Raw genomic sequence first — 25,609 nt, 5'->3', positions numbered from 1 at the left:
TGAAATCCAGGTCTCCTGATTCCCAGCCCAGTGCTCCTACCCATAGGACCATGGTGCACTGCAAAACCACCCACCACTTCAATTCCTTTCCGGCCCAGTAGTGCCTTTCTGTGTGATGGCTCTTTGGCATCCTGTGGAAAAGACTTTGAGTTCAGTTGGGTTCCCAAAACTCAGGTGCACCTACGGCAGCAGCTGGCCCCAGCAGGCTCAGCGCCTGGATTTATTCTGGTTCAGTGGCGGCCAAGAAATGATGGAAAAACAAAGTGAGGAATTTTCCCCCCTGTCAGCTCCAATCTGAATGATCCAGGAGACAGGCCTCTCCGCCACCCACCAGGGGTTCCCTTTGATCCTCCCGTCATTGTATCATTGTGCCCCTTCCGGTCCTTTCACTTGCTGGCTGTCACATCCTGAAGGAGAGGAGAGGGCCTTTTTCAATGGCTGTCCTTTGATTGTTTCCTCTTTGTCTTTGCTAGCTAGCACCGGTTCAGACCAAAATACCCTCTCCTGGCATTTGCTACTGACGCTTCCATAGATCCCTCTGCTGGCTTTTCTGTCTCTTTTCTTCCCTTTTCCCAGTGATTTTCTGTCCTTGAGATGCAGTTAGGGTGACCAGAGGTCTTGATTTTATATGGACAGTGTCAAATTTGGGGCTTTTTCTTGCACAGGTACCTATTAGCCTGCATCCCCTGTCCTGATTGATCACACTTGCTGTCTGTTGCAGTTGTCAGTGAGGTCTTGAATAGCACCTTGCTTTCGCCTTCGTTTGGCTTTGCTGTAGCAACAAAACTCTGGTTGCATAATAAGCACCAAGAATATATGTGGGGGTGGGGACGTGTCCCTGTTCCTATGGAAGTCAGTGGGTAAACTCCGCCTTGACTGCATCCAGTGGGCTACCCAGACATAGGTAGCCCCTGGCCACGCTGCTGAGAGCCAATGTAGGTGTAATTGTGATCTTTTCTGAGGGAAACCTCGCACAGAACTGGGGTGCAGGCAGTCTGGGCTAATGGTCACAGCAGGGCTGGGGTAGGCAGCGAGCAGGGGTTGGAGAAATGGCTAGACGCAGGTTCAATAAGCAAGAGCCAGGATCAGAGTGGGGCTGGCGTAGGAGAAGGGAGATCAGAGGGAGTATCCCCAGGCGGGAGTCACGGTCAGAGGCCGGCAATCAGGAGACAAGGTGAAATCTGGTGTCACAGCAGGCCAGACATCTGAGCCATTCACCAGATACCCTCCTGGGGTTAACTGGGGCGCCTGGCAGTCAGAGGGCTACAGGGTGCTGTCACTCTGGTTCCTTTGGGCGGTACTTCCTGTAGTGCCCCCTCTCCGCAGGGCTCCGTAGCTGCCACTCTGCACGGACTCCTGCAGGTACCTTGGCACCAGCAGTTGTCCCAGGCTCGGCAGACGTGGGGTCTAATCTGCGGCTCTGTGCACCCTGCCCACTGGGAAAAGGGCTGAGGCCGTGTCTTCCCTGTCGCGTGAGTCACTGAACAGCCACCCCGTCCTATCGCATGTGACGGCTCCTGGAGCAGAGAGGGGAAAGGTTCTGCAGCCCAGAGGCCGAGTTAACAATGTGGGGTCCACGGAAGAAAGGCCACATGGTTCAGGCACTGGGTGGGAAGGGGGGTTCCCCGCTGTGCTGCCGACTTTCTGTGAATATCTCAGTCCGGTCCCTTGATCTTTCTGTGCCTCAGTTCCCCCATTTGCACATGGGGCTGCACATGCCCCATGCCTGATGGGGGCTGTCAGCATAACCCAGCCGTGAACATTCCTAAGGCTGCTCAGATATGGGGCGGGGGGCATGGTCAGAGCCTTCCTTCTCCCCTGGCTGCTTGTCTGTGGCTACGCTTTGGAGTCCTGGTGCGTTCGGAGCCGCATGGAGCGGCCCAGTGTGATTGATTGGGAACTGTCTGACCTTGTACCGGTCCTCCTTTGGCGAGGTTTTGACCCTGCTGTTTTCTGCCTTGCTTCTCAGTGGTAACGGGATAGCAGCCTACAAGTACAGGTACTGGCTTTTCCACCCGCGTCTGCATGCCTCACCCAATGCTGCATTTCGCCCCCTGACATCACGCCCCTGGGCAACGCAGCCGCACCATCTGCTTTTTCAGCCATTCGGTGCTGCACCCCCACTGCACCCCTGCTAAGCTGCCTCCATGAAAGCTCGATTGTGCCCACCTAGAGCAGTCTACATGAGCATACCTGGTCTGTGCAGTATCCCCGCAGGTGTGTTCCACCAGCACCCACCTTGTGCATTTTGGCAGGAATAGTCGAACGGCACCTATCTGGTACTATTTTGCAGTGCATCGGCCGGGTCTGTTCAGCAGCAAAGCTTTCTAATGGCATCATAAATATGTGACTGATAGTCGAGTGTTTATTCGGACACTGGGTGGCCTTTGTGCCGGCACCACCCAGTTCTCGAGCAGTCTCTCCCCTGCGTGATCTCCCTGTGCACTTCTGCATTTGTTTACCTCGGGAACAGCTTAGGCGGCAGACAACCTGCATGGATGGGAAATCCCATTTGTCAATTTGCCCCTCCTGGTGCTTTCCACCCAGCAAAGCAGCGATAAAGGGTTCACGTGTCTGCAATGCATGGGGCACGTCCCGCCACCACCGGGCTGAATCCCAGGGGGACACGCCGGCTCCCGTGCTGTTACTGCAGGGACCTCCTCCAGCTCAGTTTGATAGCAGGAGGGAGCTTGCTGTCTCCAACTGGGACGGGCCTTGGGTTGGCTTGGTCATTCCTGCAGAGGTCATGGTGTTCCAGCAGAGTCCCCAGTGGTTGTGTGTGATGGCTGGTCTGGACAGTTACATAAGAACGGCCATACTGGATCAGACTAAAGGTCCATCTAGCTCAGTATCCTGTCTAACCAATAAGAATTCATGCGGTTACACGACTATTCTCTTACCCAATATCTAACATCCCAAGTTCAGATCCAACATACTTCTGTGTTTTAGGGTGATCAGCATCTGATCTCGGGCTTGGAGCCATCTGGCCACTCTGGCTTGCCTTGTGTGCCCAGCGCTTCACAGATATATGGAAGGTGACCCCATGGTCTGGGCGAGTCTGTCTACACTGCACTTGGAGCATGCCTCCCACAGACAGGTGCTCAAATGAGCATCCTGGATCTTGTTGCCCGGGGGGCGGCACAGGCTAGCCACCTGAGTCTGAGCCTGGCCACCACCCATGCTGAAACATTCACCCAGCTTGCACAAGTCTGTGCTTCCAGGTTAGGAACCTGCTGTCACCCGTGTCTCTGTCTCTCTCCCCTCTACCGTTTGAGGTGAGGCCACTGCTGCATTGTTTCACAGCTGTGGTTTTGGGAGGGCTGGTTACTGCGCATAAGAATGGCCATAGGGGGTCAGACCAAAGGTCTATCTAGCCCCATGTCCTGTTTTCCCACAGTGGGCAATGCCAGCTGCCCCAGAGGGAATGAACAGAACAGGCAATCATTGACCCATCCATTCCCTGTTGCTCATTTCCAGCTTCTGGCAAACAGAGGCTAGGGACACCATCCCTGCCTACCCTGGCTAATAGCCATGGATGGACCTAACCTCCATGAACTTATCCACCTCTCTTTTGAACCCTGTTAAAGTCTTGGCCGTCACAACATCCTCTGGCAGGGAGTTCCACAGATTGATTGCCCTCGGTGAAGAAATACTTCCTTATTTCTTCATTTCCTTTAAACTTAAAGCCTGTCAATTTCATTTAGTGACCCCTAGTTCTTATGTTATGGAAGGGAGTAAATAACTTTTCCCTATTTATTTTCTCTACATCAGCTTAGACCTCTATCAAATCCCCGCTTTGTCATCCCTTTTCCAAGCGGAAAAGTCCAAGTGTTATTAATCTCTCCTCATAATGCACCCGTTTCATACCCCTAATCATTTTTGTTGTCTTTTCTGAATCTTTTCCAATTCCAATATTTCTTTTTGGAAATGAGGTGATCACATCTGTACGCAGTATTCAAGATGTGGGGCGTGCCAGGGATTTATATGGAGGCAATAAGATATTCTCTGTTTTATTCTCTGTCCCTTTCTTAATGATTCCCAATATCCTGTTTGCTTTTTTGACGGCCACTGCACACTGAGTGGATGTTTTCAGAGAACTAGCCACAATGACTCCAGGATCTCTCTCTTGAGTCGTAAGAGCTAATTTAGTCCCCATCATTTTATGTGTATAGTTGGGATAATGTTTTGCAAAAGGCAATTATTTTGCATGTATGAACATTGAATTTCATCTGCCATTTTGTTGCTCAGTTTTCCAGTTTGGTGAGATCTTTCTGAAGCTCTTCACAGTCTGCTTCAGAGTAAACTCTCTGGAGCAGTCATACGGCATAATAGGATGATCCTGGTTCTATTGCGCTGTGATGTGCTTAAAGCCCAGGCGAAGGGACCAGTGACTGGTCTTTATCGTGGCAAGTCACGCTGTTTCTCCTCCAGCTGGAGAAGGTCGAAAGAGGGAAACAGTTGGTTTGATTATTAAAAACTTAGAAGCGCCTGGCAGCTCTGAGGTTCCTGGCAACATAATGCCCAGATGGAGAGGGTTACCTGGTTGTTCCCTTCCACTCCTGGGGATGTTGCAGTGCCCTGCCTTTGAATCCAGAAGCTGCAGCAGCCTGGGGCTGATCAAAGCAATTCCCATGCTTCTCTTGGCCATTTGCACGAGTGCTTTGGGATACGTTTGGATAGGCACCGCATAGGTGCAAGACCATCCTCGTTGCCAGTCCGCCAGTCTGGGGCTTAACAATCTAATGCGATGGAGCTTCCTGCAAGAGGCTGTCTGACAAGGTGATCGATTGCATCTTACCTGGAGCCTTCCCAATCCTCCCCTCACATTTTCCTTTGCGTTATTAAACAACAGCACTGTACAACTTCAAAGCGAGTCACGAGCATGTACGTACGTACGCACTAGCCAGGGCTTTACGTTCTTATCCACGTGGGGAAACTGAGGCACAGAGCCTCATCTGCCGTCACAAAGGTGAGTCGTGGTTAGAGCTGAGCTGAGAATTCAAGCGCCCCTGCTTCCTCATTCAGCGATCGGCGCACAGCTCTCCCGCTGCGTTCAGCGTGTCTACCTGACCGCGGGCAGAGAGATGGGGATCCCTCAGGTCCCTGGACTTGTATGGGTTTTGGCAGCAGGGCTTGAGGAATAAAATCTCCTCACAAGTCGTCAGCAAGGATAAGAGACGTAGTTTTAGGACCCAGTGGTGTGTGGGGAGCTTCGCGCTGCTGCCCGCCGTTGCTCCTTGCAAGCTGGCTGCAAAGCCACCGGGGCCAAGATTTTGCTAAGCATCTTGGCAGCGGGAGTCAGTGGTTTCATGGATTAGCAGTAGGTCGCGCGTGCCCCTTTCAGGAGGCCCCCTTCTCCTCCAAGGGCTCAGAGGTCTGGCTTGTGGCTTGTGGCGAGATGGGCAGAAACAGGAACAAGGCAGAGAATGACGTCGAGCAATTATTTCCTCCTTCAAGGAAATCGTTCAGCAGCCAAAGCCGCTCCCCAAGCTCCAGCCCAGCACAATCCAGGAAACCGCGTACGGTGCCTCCCGCCCTCTTCACTGTGCTTTCAATTTATTTCCCTCTGTCTTTCGCCCGCGCCCGGCAGCTCCTTCTCTCTCGCGTCCTTGCCCTGCGTGGCTCAGCCTTTCCCCCTGCAGAGCCTGTTTGCTCGCTGAGCCACGCAGAATGAGTTGGCGGCCTTGGGTTCTCTCCCACGCCCCGGACACCTCCGCCAGCAGCATGGGTGGGCGCTGGACTCCACGGTTAGCTGAACAGGAGGCAGCATAGACTGGAGCGAATCGTATTCAGTGTCATGCCCGCTCTGTGTCATTCCTGTCACAGGCTCTCTGGGTTTGCCCGGCTTTAATTCCGTTTCATTGGTTAACCGATTAAACGCAGTGTTTATCTGGTCGGGCGAGAGGGGCCCGTCCAGCCTGGCTGGGTTGGAGCAGCTCCCCCTTTCCTCCCCACAGACAAAGTCTGCTCCAACTTCGTTGCCTCCAGTCTTGCACAGGCCCCAAGGCAGGGCTTCTGCTGCTGGCTCCCACGCGGGCTGCAAGGGGAGGTGCTCCTGGGTACTGGTTAACCATTACCAGGTAACCAGTTACCCACTCACATCCCTGCTTTAAAGTGATTGCTTGTTCAGGCCTGTCTCAGCCAAGGTTTTCCCCGGCGATTGGCAAGGGGAACAATCTGAAACCCCTTACAGAGATGGCCAGCACCGAAGGAATCCATATGACCATTTAGTCTGACCCCTGAGGCCAGAAGATTTAATCCATTGATACCTGCAGTAAATCAAATACATTGTGGTTGAACCAGAGCGTAGCTTTTAGAGAGACGGCCGGTGTTGACATTCAGAGGCCTGATTTGCAGAGGTCAGATGCTCGGCAGGTCCCCAAAAGCAGGGCCCCTTGTAAGATGCCTCAAGTTGAGCACCTGAAGTTGAGGCACCTGCAACCATTAGTCACCGCTTGGTGCCTCAGTTTCCCCAACTATCGAACAGGGTGAGAATGCAACCTCACCTCATGGGGTGGAGCAGGGGTGGGTGACATTCAATTCAAGGCTGATCCTGGGGCACTTAGATCCAGTGGTAAGGAGTAAATATCTGTCCCCCTCCCAGCCCAGGTGAGAGATAAACGGTTGCTTATGCCCTTCTTTATGTGCAGTAGAAAGGCCCTGCGCCGAAGGCACTGTGCTTGCTAGCTTGACTCAGAGCTAGCCCAGGGATGTCTCCTTGAGCGGTGAATTCCCCCTCCTTCTCCAAGTGTAGATGGTTTCCAGCCCCAGTAGAAGCTCTCCAGTCCCGTTTTCAGAGCCGCTCCCTGCTGCCAGCTGCCTGCCCAGAGCCACTCAGGGCAAACCTCTCGACACCCTGGCCATCACAAGGCAGCGTGGAAACGCGGGGGTTGCTTTTCCGACGCTGATCAAGTCCTGGTAAACTCGCCGCCTGGGAAATTCCGTTTGGTTCATGGAGAACTTTCTGATCACAGAGAAACTCCCTCGAAACAGTCCCACTTTCCCGTGCCCTAGAGCAATGACCTGGCTGCAGATGGCGGGAGATGTCAGTCGTTCTCTTTCCAATAATGGAGTGAAACGCTTTTCTCTCACAGGGGGATGTGGGTTTGTCGAGCAGAGAGTGGAAACAGGCAGAAATCAGTCACTTAGGTAAACACAAGCTGTTCTTCACCACCAACCGTATCAATACTGACTTACGTCAGGCTCAGTGTTTCCACGGATGATGCCTTTCATTGGGAATTCCTGTGGGACCTTAACGACCAGACACATGCAGCCTGCCGGCCCTTGATATTGGTATTGTGGTCGCGCATCCCAGCTCAAGGCCCTGTGGTGCTTCTCTGCCGTAAAGACCTTCTACTTCACGAGGCAGAAAAGGGGGGGAGGAAATTGAGGCACACTCAATCGTGGATTAACGAGGTCACTGATCACCGGATGGTTGCCTGTTCTGTTCATTCCCTCTGGGGCACCTGGCATTGGCCTTTGTCAGAAACCTCAGGGGCTATGCCCAGCCACATGACGTTGAGCAAGTCACTTAACCTCTGTCGTGCCTCGGTTTCCCCTCCCGCCCTTGTGAGCCTGATTCTCTAGGGCAGGGAGTATCCCTACTTCCTAGTGGGATGAGAAAATTGTGACGGGGACTCGTGTTGGTGTTGACAGGCTCTGATATTTGAAGCCCAAATTTATGCTGGTTGCAAAATCTCCTGATTTTTAAGCCAAGCTGATGACCTGTGTGTGGTGGGGAGGTGCCCAGTGACTTCTGAGCGGCTGGCGCTGTCCATACTGAGGGAGGGATTAACCCAGGATGGTAGGGCCTAGAGAAGGGTCAAGCACGTTTGTAATAATGGGAGGCAGTCGGTCGTATGTTCGCTCTGTGACAGTGCACGCTGCTCCTCCCTCTGCCTTCCCTTACAGGGTGCTGAGGAACTGGCGCTTTGCTTTGGGGCTCTCCAGATCTGGCTTTTCTCAGCCTGCAGAGCAGGGTGTATCTGAACAAAGAGGCCATTGGGCGATAGCTCCTGCTTGTGTTTCCACCCGGCTGTGCCTGCGGGACGTGGATTCGTGGCTCTTCCCCTGACCCGGGCTGTCAGGTCGGGTTTAGCGCAGCTGATCCCCTGCACGAGCCCTTCAAAGACCCGGCAGCCCTGGGATGGAGTGAGAGGACCACTGTCAGAGCCAGCGTGAGCAGGCGCGATGCCGCCAAAGCCAGTGGGCCTCCGGCGGGGAGCCGTGGCGAGGCTGACTGGGTCGCTGGCACGGGGGTGGTGACAGAACCTGACTCCCTGATGAGCTCTGCTCTAGGCAACAGAAAGGGGACGGCTCCCTCGCCCTCGGCTGGGCTCCCTGGTGCGCCCCAAGGGTGGGCAGATGGAGGAGCTGGCTGTGGCGGCTCAGTGGCTGCTGGGGACTCCCCCGTATTCGGGTGGCTGGGCTGAGGGGCTGCCTGGGAACGCTGAGGCCCATCAGAAGGCCCCACAGCCATCATGCTGGCCCCTAGAAACCACCGGGGTCCCTCCCACAGCGATTGAGTCAGCTCCACAGGCACAGCAATTCCCCCTGCCCGGCATCTGCTCCCTGCCTCTCCCCTGCTGCGGGAATCCTGCTTTGATCAGTGTGGAGGGGGGGGGGGGGGGGAAAGGGCTGGAAATACACTTTCAGCCACTGAGAACGGCTCTGGTTTCATACCCTGCTGGCGGGTGAGTTTTCTCTGGCTCCGGAAGCTCCTGTAGCGATGTCTCACTGTAGGGACTGGCCCCGGCGAGGATAACAACCCGCCACTTGGGCTGTGTCTACACTCGCCGGGCTGCAGCGGAGCTGTGTAACGTAGCCGCTTTCTCCAGCAGCTCCTGTACTCCTGTACTCACCCACCACCGCTCCGAGAGGCGGCCGCTGGGACGAGGGAGGAATTCTGCCCTCAGCTTGGTGGGGTTGACCCCAGGGCTTAGATCAGCTCAGTGACGTCAACCAGGGCGTGAAATGTTTCCCAGCCTTGAGCCATGGAAACTGGCCTGGCTTTGTGGTGTGAGCCAGCCCTGACTCCCAGCTCCTGTAGCACTAGCGGCGAAACTGTTTGGCTTGGATACTGAGGGTCCCAGGGCTCCAGTCTCCCAGCGATAGCTGTGTTTGCACAATCCCGGCTTGAGAAGGGGACGCTCGTTCCAGTCACAAGCCCCTTCGTCTAGGGCAGCTGCTTCAGGGCCGGGAGTCTTCTCTGCCCAAGTGCTGGCCCGAAGAGCCCTCGCTGTCCCAGCCGCCCCGCTGCGCTTGCGGCAGGAGCTGCCAGCTAACCTTGCTCCACGGAAACATCTGCACTCTTTGCCGCTGCTGCCGGTCAGGGACAACATCTGTGCTCACGCACTCAGCTCCTCTGGCTCTGGCTGCCATGTAGCATTTGCAGAATGCCATTGGCCATTCCGGGCAAGGCATCAGAGGCTTTCAGCGGCGAACATACCGCAGCGAGAGCCAAGCCAGCGTGGGGCTGCTCCGCTTGGCAAGAGCTCTGAGGTTTTGCAGCGAGGCCTTTCCTTGCCCTGGCAGCTGGCTAGAAACACGCGGGGCGCTCGGTGCTGAGGAGCGCTGCAGTGAGCCGAGGTCCTGAGGCCTCTTCGCAAGGAGACAGTTGGACTTGGTGCTGGCAAAAGGGGCCCGCTCGGGAGCGCTGGAGAAAGAACTCCTGCTGTACAGCATTGGTACAACCCTCCAAAACTTCTCCATGGAGGCCTCTCCGGGGGTGGACTGCTTCTCGAAGCAAGGCCATACCATGCTGTCCTCCCCGTGGAGTCAGCAGCTGTGACCTGACTCCACTGCTTAAGTGAAGCCAAACGAAGTCACTCCTAGCCCCAAAATAGCGTGCACACTGAGGTTTGCCCCAGTTCGGTGAAACCGGCGCCCTCGTGTGTGTGGACAAGGCCGAGGGGAAAGGCGAAGCTGGCCGTCCCCGACAATCATCAAACTGTTACAAACTTCAGGGCGGTTTTGATTTAAGTAAAGAAAAATAAACCCCAGCAGCCCTCGGACAAACAGCTGCTTTTGCGTGTTGTTTACACATGCATATCAATGATCCAGCTTCAGGAAGGCCGTGCGTCACTCGGCAAGCTGCTCCCGGCTGGGGACTCTGTGGTTTGGACCGTTCAGGACGGCGCTGTCTTACTGCAGCCGCTGTTCTTTAATTGAAACACCCCAGTCTGACTTCAGATGTGGCACAAGGCTATCCACAGCCGTTCCGGGCCATGCGTGCCAGGGGAGAAGGGAGAACAACCGGTTCAAAGAATGATCCACATCCAGATGGAACAACGTCCCCCCCTCCCCCCCCCCCGTGCAGTCTTCTCCCTATTTTTTCCATTATTTTTCTTCTTTTTAAAAGCCGTCACCCACGGCTTCATGCAGAGGGGATGGTGCCAGGTGCCAGCCTCGATCAAAACCAGGACCTTCAGGACTGTCTCTGGCACTGAGCGCATGCGTTCACATCACTCTCACTTCATAGAGTCATAGATTCTGAGGCCAGATGGGACCATTATGATCAGCTAGGCCAGGAGTGGGCAAATTCCAGCCCACGGGCCGGATCTGGTCCACAGGCTTAGTCCCTAGCGGGCCCCCACCTCCATGTTTACCTGCACTTCCGCAGGTACCGGATGACTGCAGCTCTTGTTGGGCCGTTTGTGGCTAGTGCGAGCGACGGGAAGCGGCGTCCTGGCCCATGCTGCTTCCCACCGCTTGCCTCAACCGTGAATGGCGATGAGAGCGGTGCTCGTCCGATACCTGCAGAAGTTCAGGTACACATAGTGGCGGCGGACTGCTACTTCTTTATGGCCCGCCCCTGAGCTAGGCAGACCTCCTGTATCCAACTGGTCAGAGAACTGTCTGCAAATCATTCCTAGAGCAGATCTAGAAAAAGAGCCAGGCTTGATTTCAAAATCGTGGTGATGGAGAATCTATCCCCACATCCCCCTGTAAATTGCTCCAGTGGTTAATTAACCTCCCCATTAAAAATTGACACCTTATTTCCTGTCGGAGTTTGTCTGGTTCAGCTTCCAGCCACTGTATCGGGATAAGGGACGCCCTGAAGGTAAGGTGGCGGGGCGGGTTCTGGCATGGCCTAGGTGCTAGGGCGTTTGCCCGGGGAGGGCAGGGTGCTGTGTTGAAAGCCTACCCCCCTCGGGAAGGACGGGATGGGACAGGATAGGACAGGACAGCCAGCTGCCCTGGTGGGAGGCGGGATAAGGGATGCCCTGAAGTAAGGTGGGAGGGCAGGGTAGTGGGTTCACAGAAGAGCCCATTGCTAAATATTCATTCCCCATGTTGATCCTTAGACTGTAACTAAGTCCTCCCTTCCCTTTATTAAGCTAAATAGACGGGGGGGAAGGGGTGGTTGAGCCCTACAAAGCCTGGTTTCTAAGCTGCTCTGGAGAGCACAAGTCTGAGGCCGGAGGTAATGGAAAAGGAGGATCTAGCAGCCAGTGAATGGGGGTTGAGGAAGGCAGACTGTCCCTGTCAAGTGGAGTAAACACCCTGTGGCTGGTCGATTGTGTTGTGGATGGTCGTGACATGCGGCTCCATTCGACTCTGCCCTCCAGCCTTGTCCGTGCTCATTTCCCTGACTCCTTGCTGCGTGGGGGGAGCAGCTTTTCACACCGTGCCGGCTAATTGCACAACTGGACTTTCTGAGCACTGCACCGTCCCTGGCGAGATGCCACAGTGCCTCAGCACAATGGAGCCGGCCAGTGACCTGTTCAGTCCCTTCTTGCCTGGCACTAGCCGGAGCAAATCTGTTGTGAATGGGGCAGGGGGTGAAGCTGGTGCTTTCTCTGTTGTGACTTGGTTCGAGTGCACCGCCCGCTTTGCCCTTTGGGGGTAGAGAACACACCAGTCGAGCTGCCCCGGCTCGCGGAAGTCCAGTCTCGGAACAGGGCAGCAGTACAGCGTGTACAGGTTGACCCTCTCTAGCCTGGCACTCTGGTCTGGCAACATCCGTGATGCCCACTTATCATGGGTGTGGCCAAGTTTCCCGCGGTCTCATATAGTTTCTTTGCAGCCCCCAGGCCTGGCGCTCAGTGTTCTGTGCTGTTCTTTAGCTCTAATTTCCCCCTACATGTCTTGTAAGAGCCCAGCAAGCAGTGGCAGCGTTGGTCCTGCTGCTGGACAATACCGACTGCCCGTGGTTCAGCAAGTTCTCTGGTTCGGCACTGGTCAGGGCCCGAGAGTGCCGGACTAGAGAGGTTCAGCCTGTACTGGGAGTTATCAGATGGCACCGTTGCAGGCTGTGTCTAAGTCAGGGGTGCGGAATCTTTTTCTGGATCGTGGGGCCACTGACCCACATGAAAATCAGCCAGGGGCCACACACAAGTGAGAAGCGAAAAAAACCCAACCAGCCAACCAAGCAACCAAACCCTCCCAACCATCGCCTCACACACCAGAGGCCCAGCTAGTAGATTTTGGGTCCTCACACACCTGGGGCCCAAGCTAGTAGATCTTGTATACTCCAGCCCTACAGGGGGACTGAGGGGAACCCCAAATCTTAGGGGCTGGATCCAGGCAGGCCAGGGGACGCATCTGTCCCCTGGACCTTAGCTTCCACACCTTTGGTCTACTGAATGCACAGGCAGTTAGCGCTGGGAAGAAAGGCTGTTGTGATTCAGTGGCCCCTGGAAGCAACTAAGCTGGTTTGCTGCCTCACTGGATCTCCCTGACTGAAAGGGCAGAGACAGAGCTGCTGCCTGCCAGAGACACCCAGGCAAGCAATAAAAGCAGAGCATCATTCCTGTGCAGGGGGTGCCAATCTTACACTGCAGCCCAGATCTTCCTGCCTGATGAGCTCTCTCCGCAGGCTGCCAACCCTCTGCTGTGGGGTGCGGGTTTCACAGCATGCCCAGCCTTGCTGCATCCCTGCTGCTCCACCCTCTCCTCCATCGGCGGGTGCATCTGGTCTCCCGGCACAGGGCGTGATTGTGGCTTCATGGCTGGGCTAGTTCTACGCTCGTTTGCTCGGGTCCTGCAGCAGCGACGGTGCGGTAGCACAGGCTTCAGCGTGGATGCGGGGCGCTTACTCGCAACGGGAGCGTGTGTGGCTGCAACCTCGCAGGCTAGCTGGATCAAAGGAAGAGGAGCAGCTGCAGCCAACCTGCTGGCAACGCACTCACATGACAGCAGAACCAGCCCCTTGCGACCCTGCATCCCTGGTCCTCAGAGGTGGGTGAATCCCCCATGGGTCCCAATGGCCGTCCCAGCCCGTGGATCACTTGGAGCTGTAAATGAGGTCAGAGTCTCCCCAAGAAGAGTGTGCTGTCTAATGTGACTTGCTCAATGGGAAGTCAGCAAGAGTGTTGAATGCCCAGCACCTTGCAGAATCGGGCCCAGAGAGAACTGAAAGCACCAGATCTCTCAGTGAACAGAGTCTGCCAGGGGAACCTGCCATAGGTACTTACCCCTCATCACCAGAGCATCTGAACACCTCCCAGTCTGTATCCTCACACACCCCATGAGGCAGGGCTGGGGTGTTAACGACAGCGTACGGATGGAAAACTGAGGCAGGGAAAGGCTAAGTGATGTGCCCATGGTCACACACACAGTCTGTGGCAGAGACAGGAATTGACCTGCCGGCATTTTCTCTATGGCTGGAATCGTCGACCTGCTCAAGTGTGGAACTATATTGCCCTCTGGTGACTGGAGGCCCACCCGGCCCAGGAGAGTTCTAGCACCATATGCCAGCACTTCCGGAGTGGGAGATCCTGGAATCTGCTCCCCTCCCCACTAGAACATAAAAACCTGTGTGGGCAGCACGAGGAATGTATGTGCAACACCTTCCTTTCACCCAGCCTGCCCATCTACTGCAAACAGGCCCCCCTCCGGCTTTAACCCTTTGGCCCTCAGCCTGCTGAGCAATCAGGCATCACAAGCATCATTTATTTTTCAGCAGGGCCTGGCTATTTCTGTCCCGCTGCGACTCTCCTCTGAACGGGGCTGAAGAGAAGGGGGCCCCTTGGCTCCTCTGCTCCCACTTATGCTGCGTGGAGAAAGCGCTGGAGATTTATGATCACGGGCAGCAGAGAGGAGGGAGATGGCGCCGTTTCCAGTCCATTAATGGGATGTAAGAGCTGGGAGGGGCCTTGCAGGCTAGAGCTGGCTTGATCGCTGAAAGGTGGCACCTGAGACGATGGGAGATGGCTGGGAAAGGCTTTGCTGAGGGAGGTGAGGCCTATTCTGCGCAGAACCTGGGAGCTGGGTTTGCTCTTGGCTTTTCACGTGACTCTGGCCCTGCTCCTCCTGAGGGTAGGAACAAGCAGCTGATGGGGGGAGGGCCAGGCAGCTTGCAAGCTCTCAGTTGCTGCCTGAGCAGGGCCCCAGGGACGTGGTTTTCTGACACTAGGTTTGGTGGCTCTGAGGCTTGGGCCTTATGGCTGGGTTAAGTGGCCCTTTCCCCGACCTGCTGCTTGGCACTCTGCTGGCTGGGGTCCGTTGGGAGGGACACGGCTAGAGGGCCTGACTCAGATCAGGGCCCCATTGTGCTGGACTTGCACAGCCAGGGAGACTCTCCATCCTGAAGAACCCACCAGCTGAACCTACAAAGGAGGTATTATTGTGTCCATTCCACTGCTGGGCAAACTGAGGCCCTGAGCTGCAGTGACACAGTCAGTGACAGAGTCAGGAATTGAACATCCACCTCCCAGCCCCTATGGCCCTAAGAGCACAAGCACTGAAGTGTGTCAGCGTGAGGAGGAGCTAGGAATCCGGCCCGTAATACCAGGAGCATTCATCTGTTTGCTCTGCATACTTTGGGATTAACTCCGCTCCAGAGGGCACATAGGATTGGCACAGCGGGAGTCAGGACCAGCCGTCTGCGGCTCAGCACTGCCCGGCTCAGTAGAGGCCAAACGGGAGGTGAGTATTTGGAAGAAACATCGAATTCTCAGTAGAGTTACACATTCGTCCAGATTACCGAGGGGGCCTTCCCGACAGGAAGGGGGAGATCAGGCAGCTGCCTACAAATGCAAAGGGGCTATGGCTTCTGGAGGAAGGAAGCAGAAGGACCCAAGGAGTTTCCACGCAGAGGGTCTCACGTCTGTCCCTAGCACAAGACAGGCCCAAATAGGAAGCAGGATCTTTAACTTTCCAGAGGGAGACAGTGCCATGAGCGCTAAGGGCGATAGGGAGAAGTAGCAGCCGCAGGAGGCTTTGAGGCCGGGGCCCCCAAAATCTCCCTTGATGAATTAATTTGAATCGATTTGGGGAGAAACCCAGTTTTGTGATGGAAAGTTGGCTTCCGTGCTGTCTGTGGAAAGGCCGATCTTCTCCCGCAGCCGATCTTGTCCTGCTTTTCTGGCCCGCGGAGACGATCCCTTGGGTGTGAAAATCTCCAGGTGGTGTAAAAATAATATAAAAAATACTGAAGCAGCTCCCTCCTTCCCTCCTTCCCCCTCCACGACCAGCCCCAGGAAGAGGGGGCATGGAAGAGGCATCTCTATGCCCTTTGAGGCCAGGGGCAACTGGTTCAAAGTAGAACCATCTGGTGGCTGCTCCACTTTATGCCACCGCCGACTTGGGTACCCAGCCGGACCCAGGCCTGAGAGAGATGTAAACACGGCATAAGTCCACCCTCCCCTCCAGCTGTCTGAGCTGTGCAGAGACCCCTCCCCTGCAGCCATGAAGCTAAACAGTTGTGGCAGCTGTTTGGGGGAGGTGTCTGCTGGTGCATTACTGGGGTCAGTGTCGGGTTGGCGCTCACGTCCCACCTCCATGGGTGATCTGGGAAAGGGGGTAAAGAGCACGCCCGTGTGCAGTACACTGAGCCGTGGGCAGCTGCAAACACCAGGCCGTAGAAAGGCGCCGAAGGGAGAGGGAGAGGTGAGCAGGGACGGGGCAGAGCTAGGCGGGAGGCGCAGCGCAGGCTGGTGCCCCTGGGGGGAGCCAGGTGATGGCAGACGGCCTCGTGGGAGAATCCCGGGAAGGCGTGACGCCGAGAGGCCGTGGGGTGAACATGCCACACACACAGCCAGGGCGAGCCGAGCAGAAGAGCAGCAGATAAGCCGGAGGGGGGCGAGCTGCCTCCACAGCAGCACCACGTCGCAGAGCTGGAAGGGAACGGCGCTGGTGGTGTGGAGCCAGAGAGCCGGGAAGGGGAAGCCCTTCGGAAAAGAGCAGCAGACCTGAGCCAGGGGAGAGAGCAGGAGAGAAGTCCCTGTGGGCTCAGGCAGGCTGGGGCGGGCCCCTGGAAGTCAGAGCTCGAACACTGGTGCCGCCGAGGGCAGGACGCGTGGATGACGTGGCCGAGAGCAAGCGGGGTGGTGGTGAAGCTGAACATCCAGGGGGGCGGGAGGCGCAGTGCTCCCGGCACCCCTCTGCCAGCGCAGTGCCGTGGGTGCCTTGAGTGACTGCACAGCTCCCTGGATTCTCCCGCTCCTGACGCGTCCCGCTTGCCCCGGCCTGTGGCTGCCAGAAAACACTGTGATCCCCGTCCGTCGGGCCCTCCGTGACAGGTGACTTGCTGGGCTTGGTAGTGACACCATGCGCTCCCTCCTCTTGCCCGCCCGCCTCGGCTCCACCACGGACCCGTGGCCCTGGAGCCTGGTGGGCACATGCAGCCGCCGCGCCGGCTGACCCTCGCAAAGCTCAACGTGAGCTCAGCCCTGGCACGGAGCCAGGCCTCCGAAGCCTGGCTTGGCAGCCCAGGATTTCTTGGTGTCCAGGGCCATTGCTGTATTCATAAGCTGCCCTTAATTGGCCCGTAGCCAGGAAATGGCAGAAGACCGCTCCAGCCTCCACGTTCCCCCGGGACCCAGCGCTGCAGACGCCTTTGGCTTCCTTCCTTATCCGCCCCCCTGGCTGTTGCCGCGAGGCAGCTGTGAGCAGCACACTCCCTCGGCCACGCCTTTGGTTTCCACCGAGGCCACGTGGCACCCAACTGAGATCCGCCCTGTCTTCCCCTTTCCCGAAGTGGGGAAAAGAGGAGGGGGGCTGTGTGATAAAAAATTCATGGAGGCATGACTAAAAAATGAGCTTTTCCAGGAAAACGGAGAGTGTTTTCATCTCATTTGCCCGGGGCTGCTAATTAAAGATCAACAGCCCCAGGTCATGTCTGAGTGGCTCCCTCATTAGCCCACATGGACCTACTCCTGCAGCGCTCCCATCCCCCGTCCCTGGGCACTGCAAAGTGCAGCCTCAGCTGTTGTTTAATGCAGGCTCGGGTTGCATTTCAGAGCCTTTTAAAGCCCCAGAGCGCACCCCACTACTGCCTGAATATAAAGAAGTAACTCCATTACCTGGCGGCTATAGGAGGCTGTTATCCTTTGTGCAGAATAGCCACTGGAGGGGAACATAGTCTACCCGGGACTTATTTTCCAGTGCTTCCTCCAGGCCCAGTTGCTGTGCACACCAGCTAGTCCTGCCAGATGGTTCCTTCAGTCCACGGATTTGGTGTTCCTCCCTGCAATTTGCCCGGCTGGACAGGTGGGATTGGAAAGGTTCTGGGCCGTGATGTTTAGCGTCTCTGGAATGCAATCTGCTCCTGCATTAAATGGCACCTCATAATGCAAAACGGAGATGCTCGCGCTGGGGCCTGCGTGGGCTTGGATTAGGGTATTTCAGTGTGTGGGGGAGCCTAGTACTGGGGGGCAATAGAACGATGGTTAGTCAGTTGCTGCAGCAGCCAGACCTTAATAGACAGGAGCTGCTGCTTCCGGCAAGTTTCCTGCGGAGGTGACAGGAGATCAGGGCCGCTTGGTTCCCATCGGGACTGCTTGCTACCTGGCAGGCCTAGATCCTTAGCGAATGCTGGTGAGCGGGTGTGGGGTGGTGTGCCAAGGCAGGGCGGTCACTCCATGTTCGCCCCAGGGAAGGAGCTGTGTAGCTCAGTTCCTGGGCTCACTGTTAATTGCTTGTGACGCAGCTCACTAGGTCGGTTCCTACGAAGGCCAGGGGCCCTGCCGGACGTGGGCAGGCCAGGGAGATGTCAATGCTTCGCTGTCCTCAGGCCAGGACACCGAGCCGGGGTTGGGGAGATGGAGCGCAGCCAGGCTGGCTAAGGGGCGGGTGCTCTCTCTCTCTGTGTCCATGGACACATGAGGCTGTGTTTGGGTGGCCAGGCTGGCTTGCACGTCGTGTCCACTTGTGAGCTTGGATTTTCCCTGCCAGTGTCTATGATTCTGGGCCCGTGTTCACCTGTGCGCCTGCTCGAATTCCCTGCATGTGTATGCAGGCCCTCTCCGAGATGCAGAAAGGCCTGGGCCACTTCCAGCTTCTGAGGCTCCCCTTCCCTTCATGAGAGTTAAAAAATGATGAAACATGAAAACAAAACAAGGCGGCACAGAGTGAGATGCGGTTTGAATAGTTTTTGTTGAGCACGCGCTTTACTGGCGCATGAACAGACGGGGGTGAAACGTATCAAAGGCCAAAACACTAACGGGTCTACATTTGAGCCCCCTTTGAGTTTGACGCCCAGGCCAAATAGCCCTCCTGGCCCCTCTCTGCGTGGTCCAGTGGGCACCTGTCCCCCTCTGCTCTGCTTCCCGGCGTGGGCCTAGCGAGCTCTCTGCCTCCAGGGACCCACTGCAGAGCCGCCCCCAGGTGCTGGCCTGGGTTGGCTCCTCGCTGGTCATCGGCCGAGCCCTCCCTTGCTCTCCTTGCCAGAGGAGTTCGGCAAATTGTCCCAACACGCAGGGAGCCGGATACCTGCCACCAGCATCCCCACCTGCCTTTCTTGCTGCTGTTGGGCACGGACCTTCCTGCTGCTGCTTCTCTGAGCTTTGAGCCCCCAGGCCCACGCCCTATGCCCTTCCGCCACTGGGTGCACAGCAGTTAATGACCAGCCAGCTCTGGCGGTGACGAGGGAGGCAGCTCGGCAGAGGAGCACCCAGAACCTCTCTCTTTTTTATCAGTCGCTCAGAGCCTCAGCAGTGCTCTGAGGGCCTGGAGGCGGCTTTCCCACCAGGATCACAAAGCTCTGGAAGCATTGAAGAATGGAGCTCGCCCCTTCCCTGGGGAGTCTGGTATCCCCACTGCGTAGCCGGGGAGACCTGACGCGTGGCGTGATCAAGTGGGGGGCGATCCCAGAGCAGATCCAAGTCAGGAATAGAAGCCAGGCAGCCGGACCCGTGCTCTGGTATCCTGGCCACTAGGCTACACTGTCACGTCCCAGTAGCACTTGCTGACCCCACAGACCTTTGCCTTAGGATGGAGGGGAAGAGGCTGTGCACCTGCAGGGAAATGGAGGGTGCAGGCTGTGTTCATTGGATGCCGTTGCAGTGCCTGCGGAATGGCAGGGAGACAGAGCAGTTGGCAGGGACATTAAAGGAAAGGGAAGGTCTCCTTTCAATTATGCCGCAATTCCCTGAACATCCATGAAGCTACGGATGCTGTGCAGCCAGCGGGGAGTGGAACAGAAGCACAAAGAACTCCCCCCTCCCCCCGCCCCCCGCTGCACAGTGCATAAACAATAACCCCCAACCCCAGAGCGGGATCCGGCTCTCAGACTGCCCAGCTGTTTTGGGGATGGCCCGCAGCCGATTTGGGAGAACAATCGCTGAATGTAATTGTCGGGCAGGGGAGCTGGCAAGGATGTTGACACTTCTTAGAGCAGGGAGACGCTTCTACACAAAGCGTCCACGGCACAAGACGCACTGTGGGGTTTGGCTCGTCACCATCTCTCTCCCATTCAGAGATCCCTTGCGGTGGCTGCTTATTAGTTTTGTAATAGAGGCAGACTGCATCCTGCTGGGTGCCACACAACCCCGCCGAGGGACAAATTCTGCCCTGGCAAGCTGACACAGGCTGGGAGGGGAAACTGAGGCACAGGGGCAGGGAATAGCTTGCCCAAAGTCAGCCTGCAGGTGGGAGGGACTAGAACCCAGGTCCCTGTCTCCCCGGCCAGCATCCTGCCCACAGAAGTATGCTGACTCACAGTGGCTGGCTCTGTGGACCTTTGAGGAAGGATGAATTAGGTGGGATGTGTTGACAGGGGGCCCCTAAAAGGAGAGGGGGAATTGGCAAAACTGACACACAGGTGCCCGGCTCAGCGGCAGCGTATTGTGCGGTGTAATGGCTGCGCTGTGTCGGGCATGAGCCAAGGAAGGGAAAAGCAGGTCTCCCCTTCAGTGTGTGCCGTGAGGACAGGGGACCCAGCGCTGTCTCCATCCCCTGGCACGGCCCAGGAGCTCTTGTCCTGACTGGCAGTGACTTGCATAGACCCTGCACTAGTCAGTTCACACGCCACCCCAGGGCCACCCTGTGAAATGGGGAACTTCCTGGCCAGGAAGCAGGTGGCCTGCATTCTGCCTGCTTCCTTCCTGTAGCGCCCCTGGGCCCCAGCGGCTCCAGAGCAAACAGCTCAGACTCAGCACAGAGCATCAGCGCTGCAGAGGTCTGCTAATGCTGCCGGCCCGGGCGGACCATGCACCCCATTGTCGCTGGGTCTGTCCCCTTGGTCAAGCCTCGTCCCGGACAGCCTGATTTTTTGGCCAAAAAAAAGAGCCTTTGTCCCATTTATTCCTGCCAGTTGCAAGTTGCTTTGATTAGCTGGCAAGAGCAAAGGGAACTGATGTCCAGTTTGGCCAAACGAACGGACTGACCCCCAGAGAGGGGGCCTGGAGGAATATTTGGGGAGGCCCAAAGTGTCATGAATGGCAGGGGTCAGGCTGCCATCCCTGGGCATTGGGGTGGGGGTGGGTGGGCTCGGGCTGCCATCCCTGGGTGTTGGGGAGCTCGGGCTGCCGTTCCTGAGCATTGGGGGGCTTGGGCTGCCAGCCCCAGGTGTTGGGGGGTTCGGGCTGCCATCCCGGAGTATTGGGGGGCTTGGGCTGCCAGCCCCAGGCGTTGGGGGGCTCGGGCTGCTGGCCCTGGGTATAGGGGGGTTCGGGCTGCCAGCCCTCGGTATTGGGGGGTTCGGGCTGCTGGCCCTCGGTATTGGGGGGTTCGAGCTGCATGTCCCAATCCCTCTCCCAGACAGTGGGGCTTGGCCTGTCAGCCCAGGCATGGGGCTCAGGGGACAGCCCCAGTCCCATGCGGAGTTTGTGGCTCAGCCAGTCCAGGGCAGTGCCTGGCGTGGCCAGTCGAGCCTAGTCCCGGTGGCGTGGGCGTCGGGTGAGCAGCAGCCCTGCCAAATGGCTTGGGACAGCCCAGCCGGGGGTGGCGGGCGGGGGGCTTAGGTGACACCAGGGAGCTCAGGCAAGCCCAGTGTGAGGGCCTAATGTTACTTGAGGTAATAAGGTCCTTCTATTCATGACCTGAGTGACACTGGGGCCCTGTCATTGGCCCCCCAAGAGGAAGCAAGTTCCAGTTCACCAGGGACTGGCCAGCTCTCCTCTGAGCGAGCGAGAGGAGGCACCTGGCCCGTGAAAACAGAGTGAGCAGGGGGGGCATGGAGGACAGCGTGAGGTAAAGCCGGCATAAGCGAGCGAGCGAACAGAAGCGAGCCAGGCAGTGCAGCAGAGCGCTGCAAAGAGCGGAAGGCAAGCAGGAGCTGAGACCAGCTAGTGCTGATGCTGAAGAAAGCGATGGGAGGAGTGGCCAGAAGAGAGGCAAACCTATTAAGCTTCAGAATGGCTGGCGCAGTGGGGCCTAGAAACAAGGGGAGGAGCCAGTTTGGCTAGTGCAAGCTGGGACTAGAAGCAAGGGATTGGCTATGACATGGGGAAACCGAGGCATGGTGTGTGTGTGGTGGGGGGGGGGGGGAGGAGGAACGACTCCCCTCAGTTCACACCGAGCTGGCAATAGAACACGAGTCTCCCAGCTTTTGCCTAGCACCTTTTCTGCAACCACGTTGCCCCTCCCATGACTGAGCTCCAAATCGTGAGGGCTAGCAGCAAAACGTGCACCAGAATTCAGTCCATTGCCCCAGACCCCACCCTTGAGAAGGCTTCTGGCTTTAAACAGGCTCATAGTCATGACTCAGGCCCAAGCTGCCGCAGATTTCAGCGGGCGGCTTGCTCGAGTGATGGCCCTTGTCCAGTTTGGAGAAGGAGTTGAAAGATCAGCAAATGCCGATCAGAGCTTCTGTCCAACTCTAGGGACTCTGGTATTGCGGGGATAAGCATGGGGTAGTGTGACGTAGTGGGGGTTTCCTTGCTGGTTGCTATGCTGGGCAGTGGGCTGTGGGTGACCTCCACTGGCTGCTGTCTGCAGCACAGCCCAGCAGGGCAGGGGATGAGTCATTATGCAAGGGGGCTCTGAACCTGTCTGACCAGTTATCTCCCAGGGAGTGGAACAATGGGAAGAAGGCGGAGTGGAGCCCTGGCTGGGAGGCAGGGCTGGAAGAGAGTGGTAGTTTCAGTCTGGGAAGCGGGGGAGAAGGAGCTAGGGAGGAGGCTGGGATTGTAGGGCCCAGCCACTCCCCATCTTAAGGGGGGGGGGGGCACTGAGGCCTTCTAGCCCCACTTCCTGTAACCAGATGACATCTGTGCTGTGCTGTATCCTGGAGAAGCAATAAACTCCCTCTATTCTACTTGCTGGTGGAGTCTGTTTGTGCCACTACGGGGGTGCAGGAGGTGGGGAACCCCGACACACCGCCACAGGTAGACAGACAGATTATATTCAGATCCATACCTATGTTTATAGGTCTCTAAATAAGCCCTGGACTTCCCACGCTGTGTTTTGGCTACACTGGTTTAGCTATGGCATCAGCTGCTCCATGTACTTGAAATACACATCCTGGTTTCCAAGTCTCTTCTCTTGTTACTAACAAATCTTTCCCTTCCTTGTTTTGCAGGGTATTTAAGAAAGCCAGTCCCAATGGAAAGGTGAGTCCCTCGTTCTTTGTCTCTTTGGGGACCACAACGTGGCAACAGTCTGAGTGCGGGGGTGTGAAACAGGCGCGTGAAGCTTCATGCACAAGTAACCTGGCCGATAAGGCGTTTTTAAATGGCAAAATGTACAGGGCCTGTCCCCGCAGGGAAGCTTGTTCTTCATTGTATGGCACCCAGGGGCCTGGTTCTTGGAAGAAAGGGGAAATAATGAGCCCTGCCTCCTGGTGCAAAATTTAGCTCTGTGCTTTGCTGCCCCCAGTGATCAAATATCACGAGTCACGTCCAGGGGTTTCTCAGTGTTTTGTAGTAGGGGCTGTCCAGTGAAGAAAGTTGTTTTGATTTAAAATGCCCGATGCAAGGGGAGAATTAAGTTGGTGAATGGGGCAGGCACTTATCTAGTAAATTGGGACAGAGGGGTGGGAAGAAACCATTGCACCTATGACAGGTCAGCTAGCACCTAACTGGGCTTAAAAAGGGCCACTGGGACCTAGAGAAACAAAATGCAGGACTAGGTAGCACTTTAAAGACTAACAAGATGGTTTATTAGATGATGAGCTTTCGTGGGCCAGACCCACTTCCTCAGATCACATAGTGGAAGAAAATTGTCACAACCAGATATACCAAAGGATACAATTAAAAAAAATGAACACATATGAAAAGGAGAAATCACATTTCAGAACAGAAGGGGGATGCGGGGGGGGGGGGGGGGAGAGGAGGAAGGTAAATGTCTGTGAGCTAATGGTATTAGAGAGGAGAGAGACATGTTGAGTCAGAGCTGCATGAGAGCGCAGATGGCGGGAGCGAGGAAAGGGGTAGGGGAGAGCTGTGTGTGAGACAGGCTGCATAAAAGCAGCCACACTGGTCAGGCCAAAGGTCCATCTAGCCTAGGATCCTGTTGCTGTTAGTGGCCAATGCCAGGTGCTTCAGAAGGAATGATCTGAATAGTACAATTTATTGAGTGAACCAACCCGTCAGCCAGTCCCAGCTTATGGGAAACAGGCCACGTCTTCACTGCACGGCTCTTTCTCAATAAGCTATTCTGGAATAGTTCTTCTGAAATAGTCTATTTCAACGCGGCACGTCTGCACTGCAGGGAAGCCTCAAAATGAGTCCGAGGCAGACTTCCCTAGTGTAGACATGCTCTCTTGATTTAGAGCCCCAGGAGGCACTGGGGAGGAATCACTCAGAATGGCCGTGGTGAGGGGCAGTTTCGAAATAGCAGCAATGGAAAGTCTACGCACGCCTTATTTTGAAATAGCTATTTTGGAATAGGCGATATTCCTCGTGGAATGAGGTTTACAGATTTCAGAATAAGACGTCCGTTATTTCAAAATTATTTGATGTGTAGACACTCGCATGGTTATTTCAAAATAACGCTAGTTATCTTGAAATAACGGTGCAGTGTAGACGCACCCACAGAGGCCTAGGGACACTTAGGCTACGTCTACACTGGCCCCTTCTTCGGAATAGCCATGCTAATTTAGAACTTTGGACTAGGGAAATGCGCGGGGGATTTAAATATCCCCCGTGGGATTTAAATAAACATGGCCGCCGCTTTTTTTCCGGCTTGGGGAAAAGCCGGAAAAGAGCGTTCAGACTGGCGCGATCCTCTGGAATAAAGCCCTATTCCGGAGGATCTCTTATTCCTACTTTCAAGAGATCCTCCGGAATAGGGCTTTATTCCGGAGGATCGCGCCAGTCTGGACGCTCTTTTCCGGCTTTTCCCCAAGCCGGAAAAAAAGCGGCGGCCATGTTTATTTAAATCCTGCGGGGGATATTTAAATCCCCCGCGCATTTCCCTATTCCAAAGTTCTAAATTAGCATGGCTATTCCGAAGAAGGGGCCAGTGTAGACACAGCCTTACAGCATGGGGTAGTGTCCTTGACCGTCTAATAGCCATGGATGGACCTGTCCTCCATGAACTGAACTAATTCTTTTTTGAACCCTGTTATACTTTAGTCCTTCACAACATCCCCTGGCAAGGAGTCCCAGAAACTGACCAGGCACTCTAGGAAGAAATCTTCCCTTTTGTTTGTTTGAATTTATTGACTATTGAGTTTATTCGGTGGCCCCTGATTCTTGTGTCATGTGAAGGAGTAAGTAACATCCACCTTACTCTTATTTTCTCCACACCAGTCAAGATTTTATAGACCTCTATCCTATCTCCTCTGAGTCATCTCTTCCATGCTCTTAATCCTTTTTGTTGCCCTTCTCCCATTCTAAAGTATATTTTTAGAGCTGTGGCAATCCGAGCTGCACACGGCAGTCCAGGTGTCGGTGTGCGGATCATGGATTTATCCAGGGGCAATATGATATTTTCTGTCTTATTGTCTATTCCTTCCCTAATGGTTCCCTAATGGCTTCCTAATGGCCACCACTTACCCTCTGGCTCTGGCTCTCTCTTCCCCCTCCCGCTGTTTGTCTGTCTCGACTGTAATTCCTGTCTCTCTCTGTGTGTCTACATCCCCTAGTGTGATGGGGCCTGGGCGTGGCGGAGGCCTCTGAGCAGGACAGTGCTACAAACGTGATCCACTTCCAGGTGTCTGTGATTTGGGAACACCTGTGGTTTGGACCTTCACATGGCTGCAGCGGGGAGCCTCGAGCTTCAAGGGCCAGATCCAGGCAAGCCGCAGGCTGGATCTGGCCCATGTGCTCTGCATGCTGCTGCTCCCCACTCCCCCATGGCTGGGGGAACAGCAGTGCAGTGAAGTGCTTGTCGGGAGGCTTTTCCCCACCACGGCCATGAATCACGGCCGGGGCGAAGGGTGGGCGGTGTGGAGCCACTTGTGCCCCTGGGAGCAGGGTGCTAGGTAAGTGCCCCACCCTGATTCCCCTTATGAACCCTCCCAGCCCCCGCACCCCCAGCCCCAGAGTGCTCCTGCACC

At 55.9% G+C, this 25,609-nt stretch overlaps 1 protein-coding gene across 8 annotated transcripts in view; it reads left to right on the top strand.

Annotated features, from left to right (window-relative positions):
* Positions 1 to 25,609, top strand: part of LOC102455075 (beta-arrestin-1) — a 151,867-nt gene that overhangs the window by 46,965 nt on the left and 79,293 nt on the right. For all 8 annotated transcript variants that reach the window (XM_075919623.1, XM_075919624.1, XM_075919617.1 and 5 more), the window contains one exon: positions 22,688 to 22,718. Coding sequence is in view for 2 of the 8 variants with exons in the window: in XM_075919619.1 (XP_075775734.1) it covers positions 22,688 to 22,718 (31 nt within the window). In the remaining 6 variants the exon portion in view is untranslated. The remainder of the gene's footprint in view (positions 1 to 22,687; positions 22,719 to 25,609) is intronic.

Source organism: Pelodiscus sinensis, chromosome 1 (genome assembly GCF_049634645.1).
Source record: "Pelodiscus sinensis isolate JC-2024 chromosome 1, ASM4963464v1, whole genome shotgun sequence".
NCBI classification, from domain to species: Eukaryota; Metazoa; Chordata; order Testudines; family Trionychidae; genus Pelodiscus; species Pelodiscus sinensis.
This window is presented reverse-complemented; position numbering and strand designations above follow the sequence as displayed.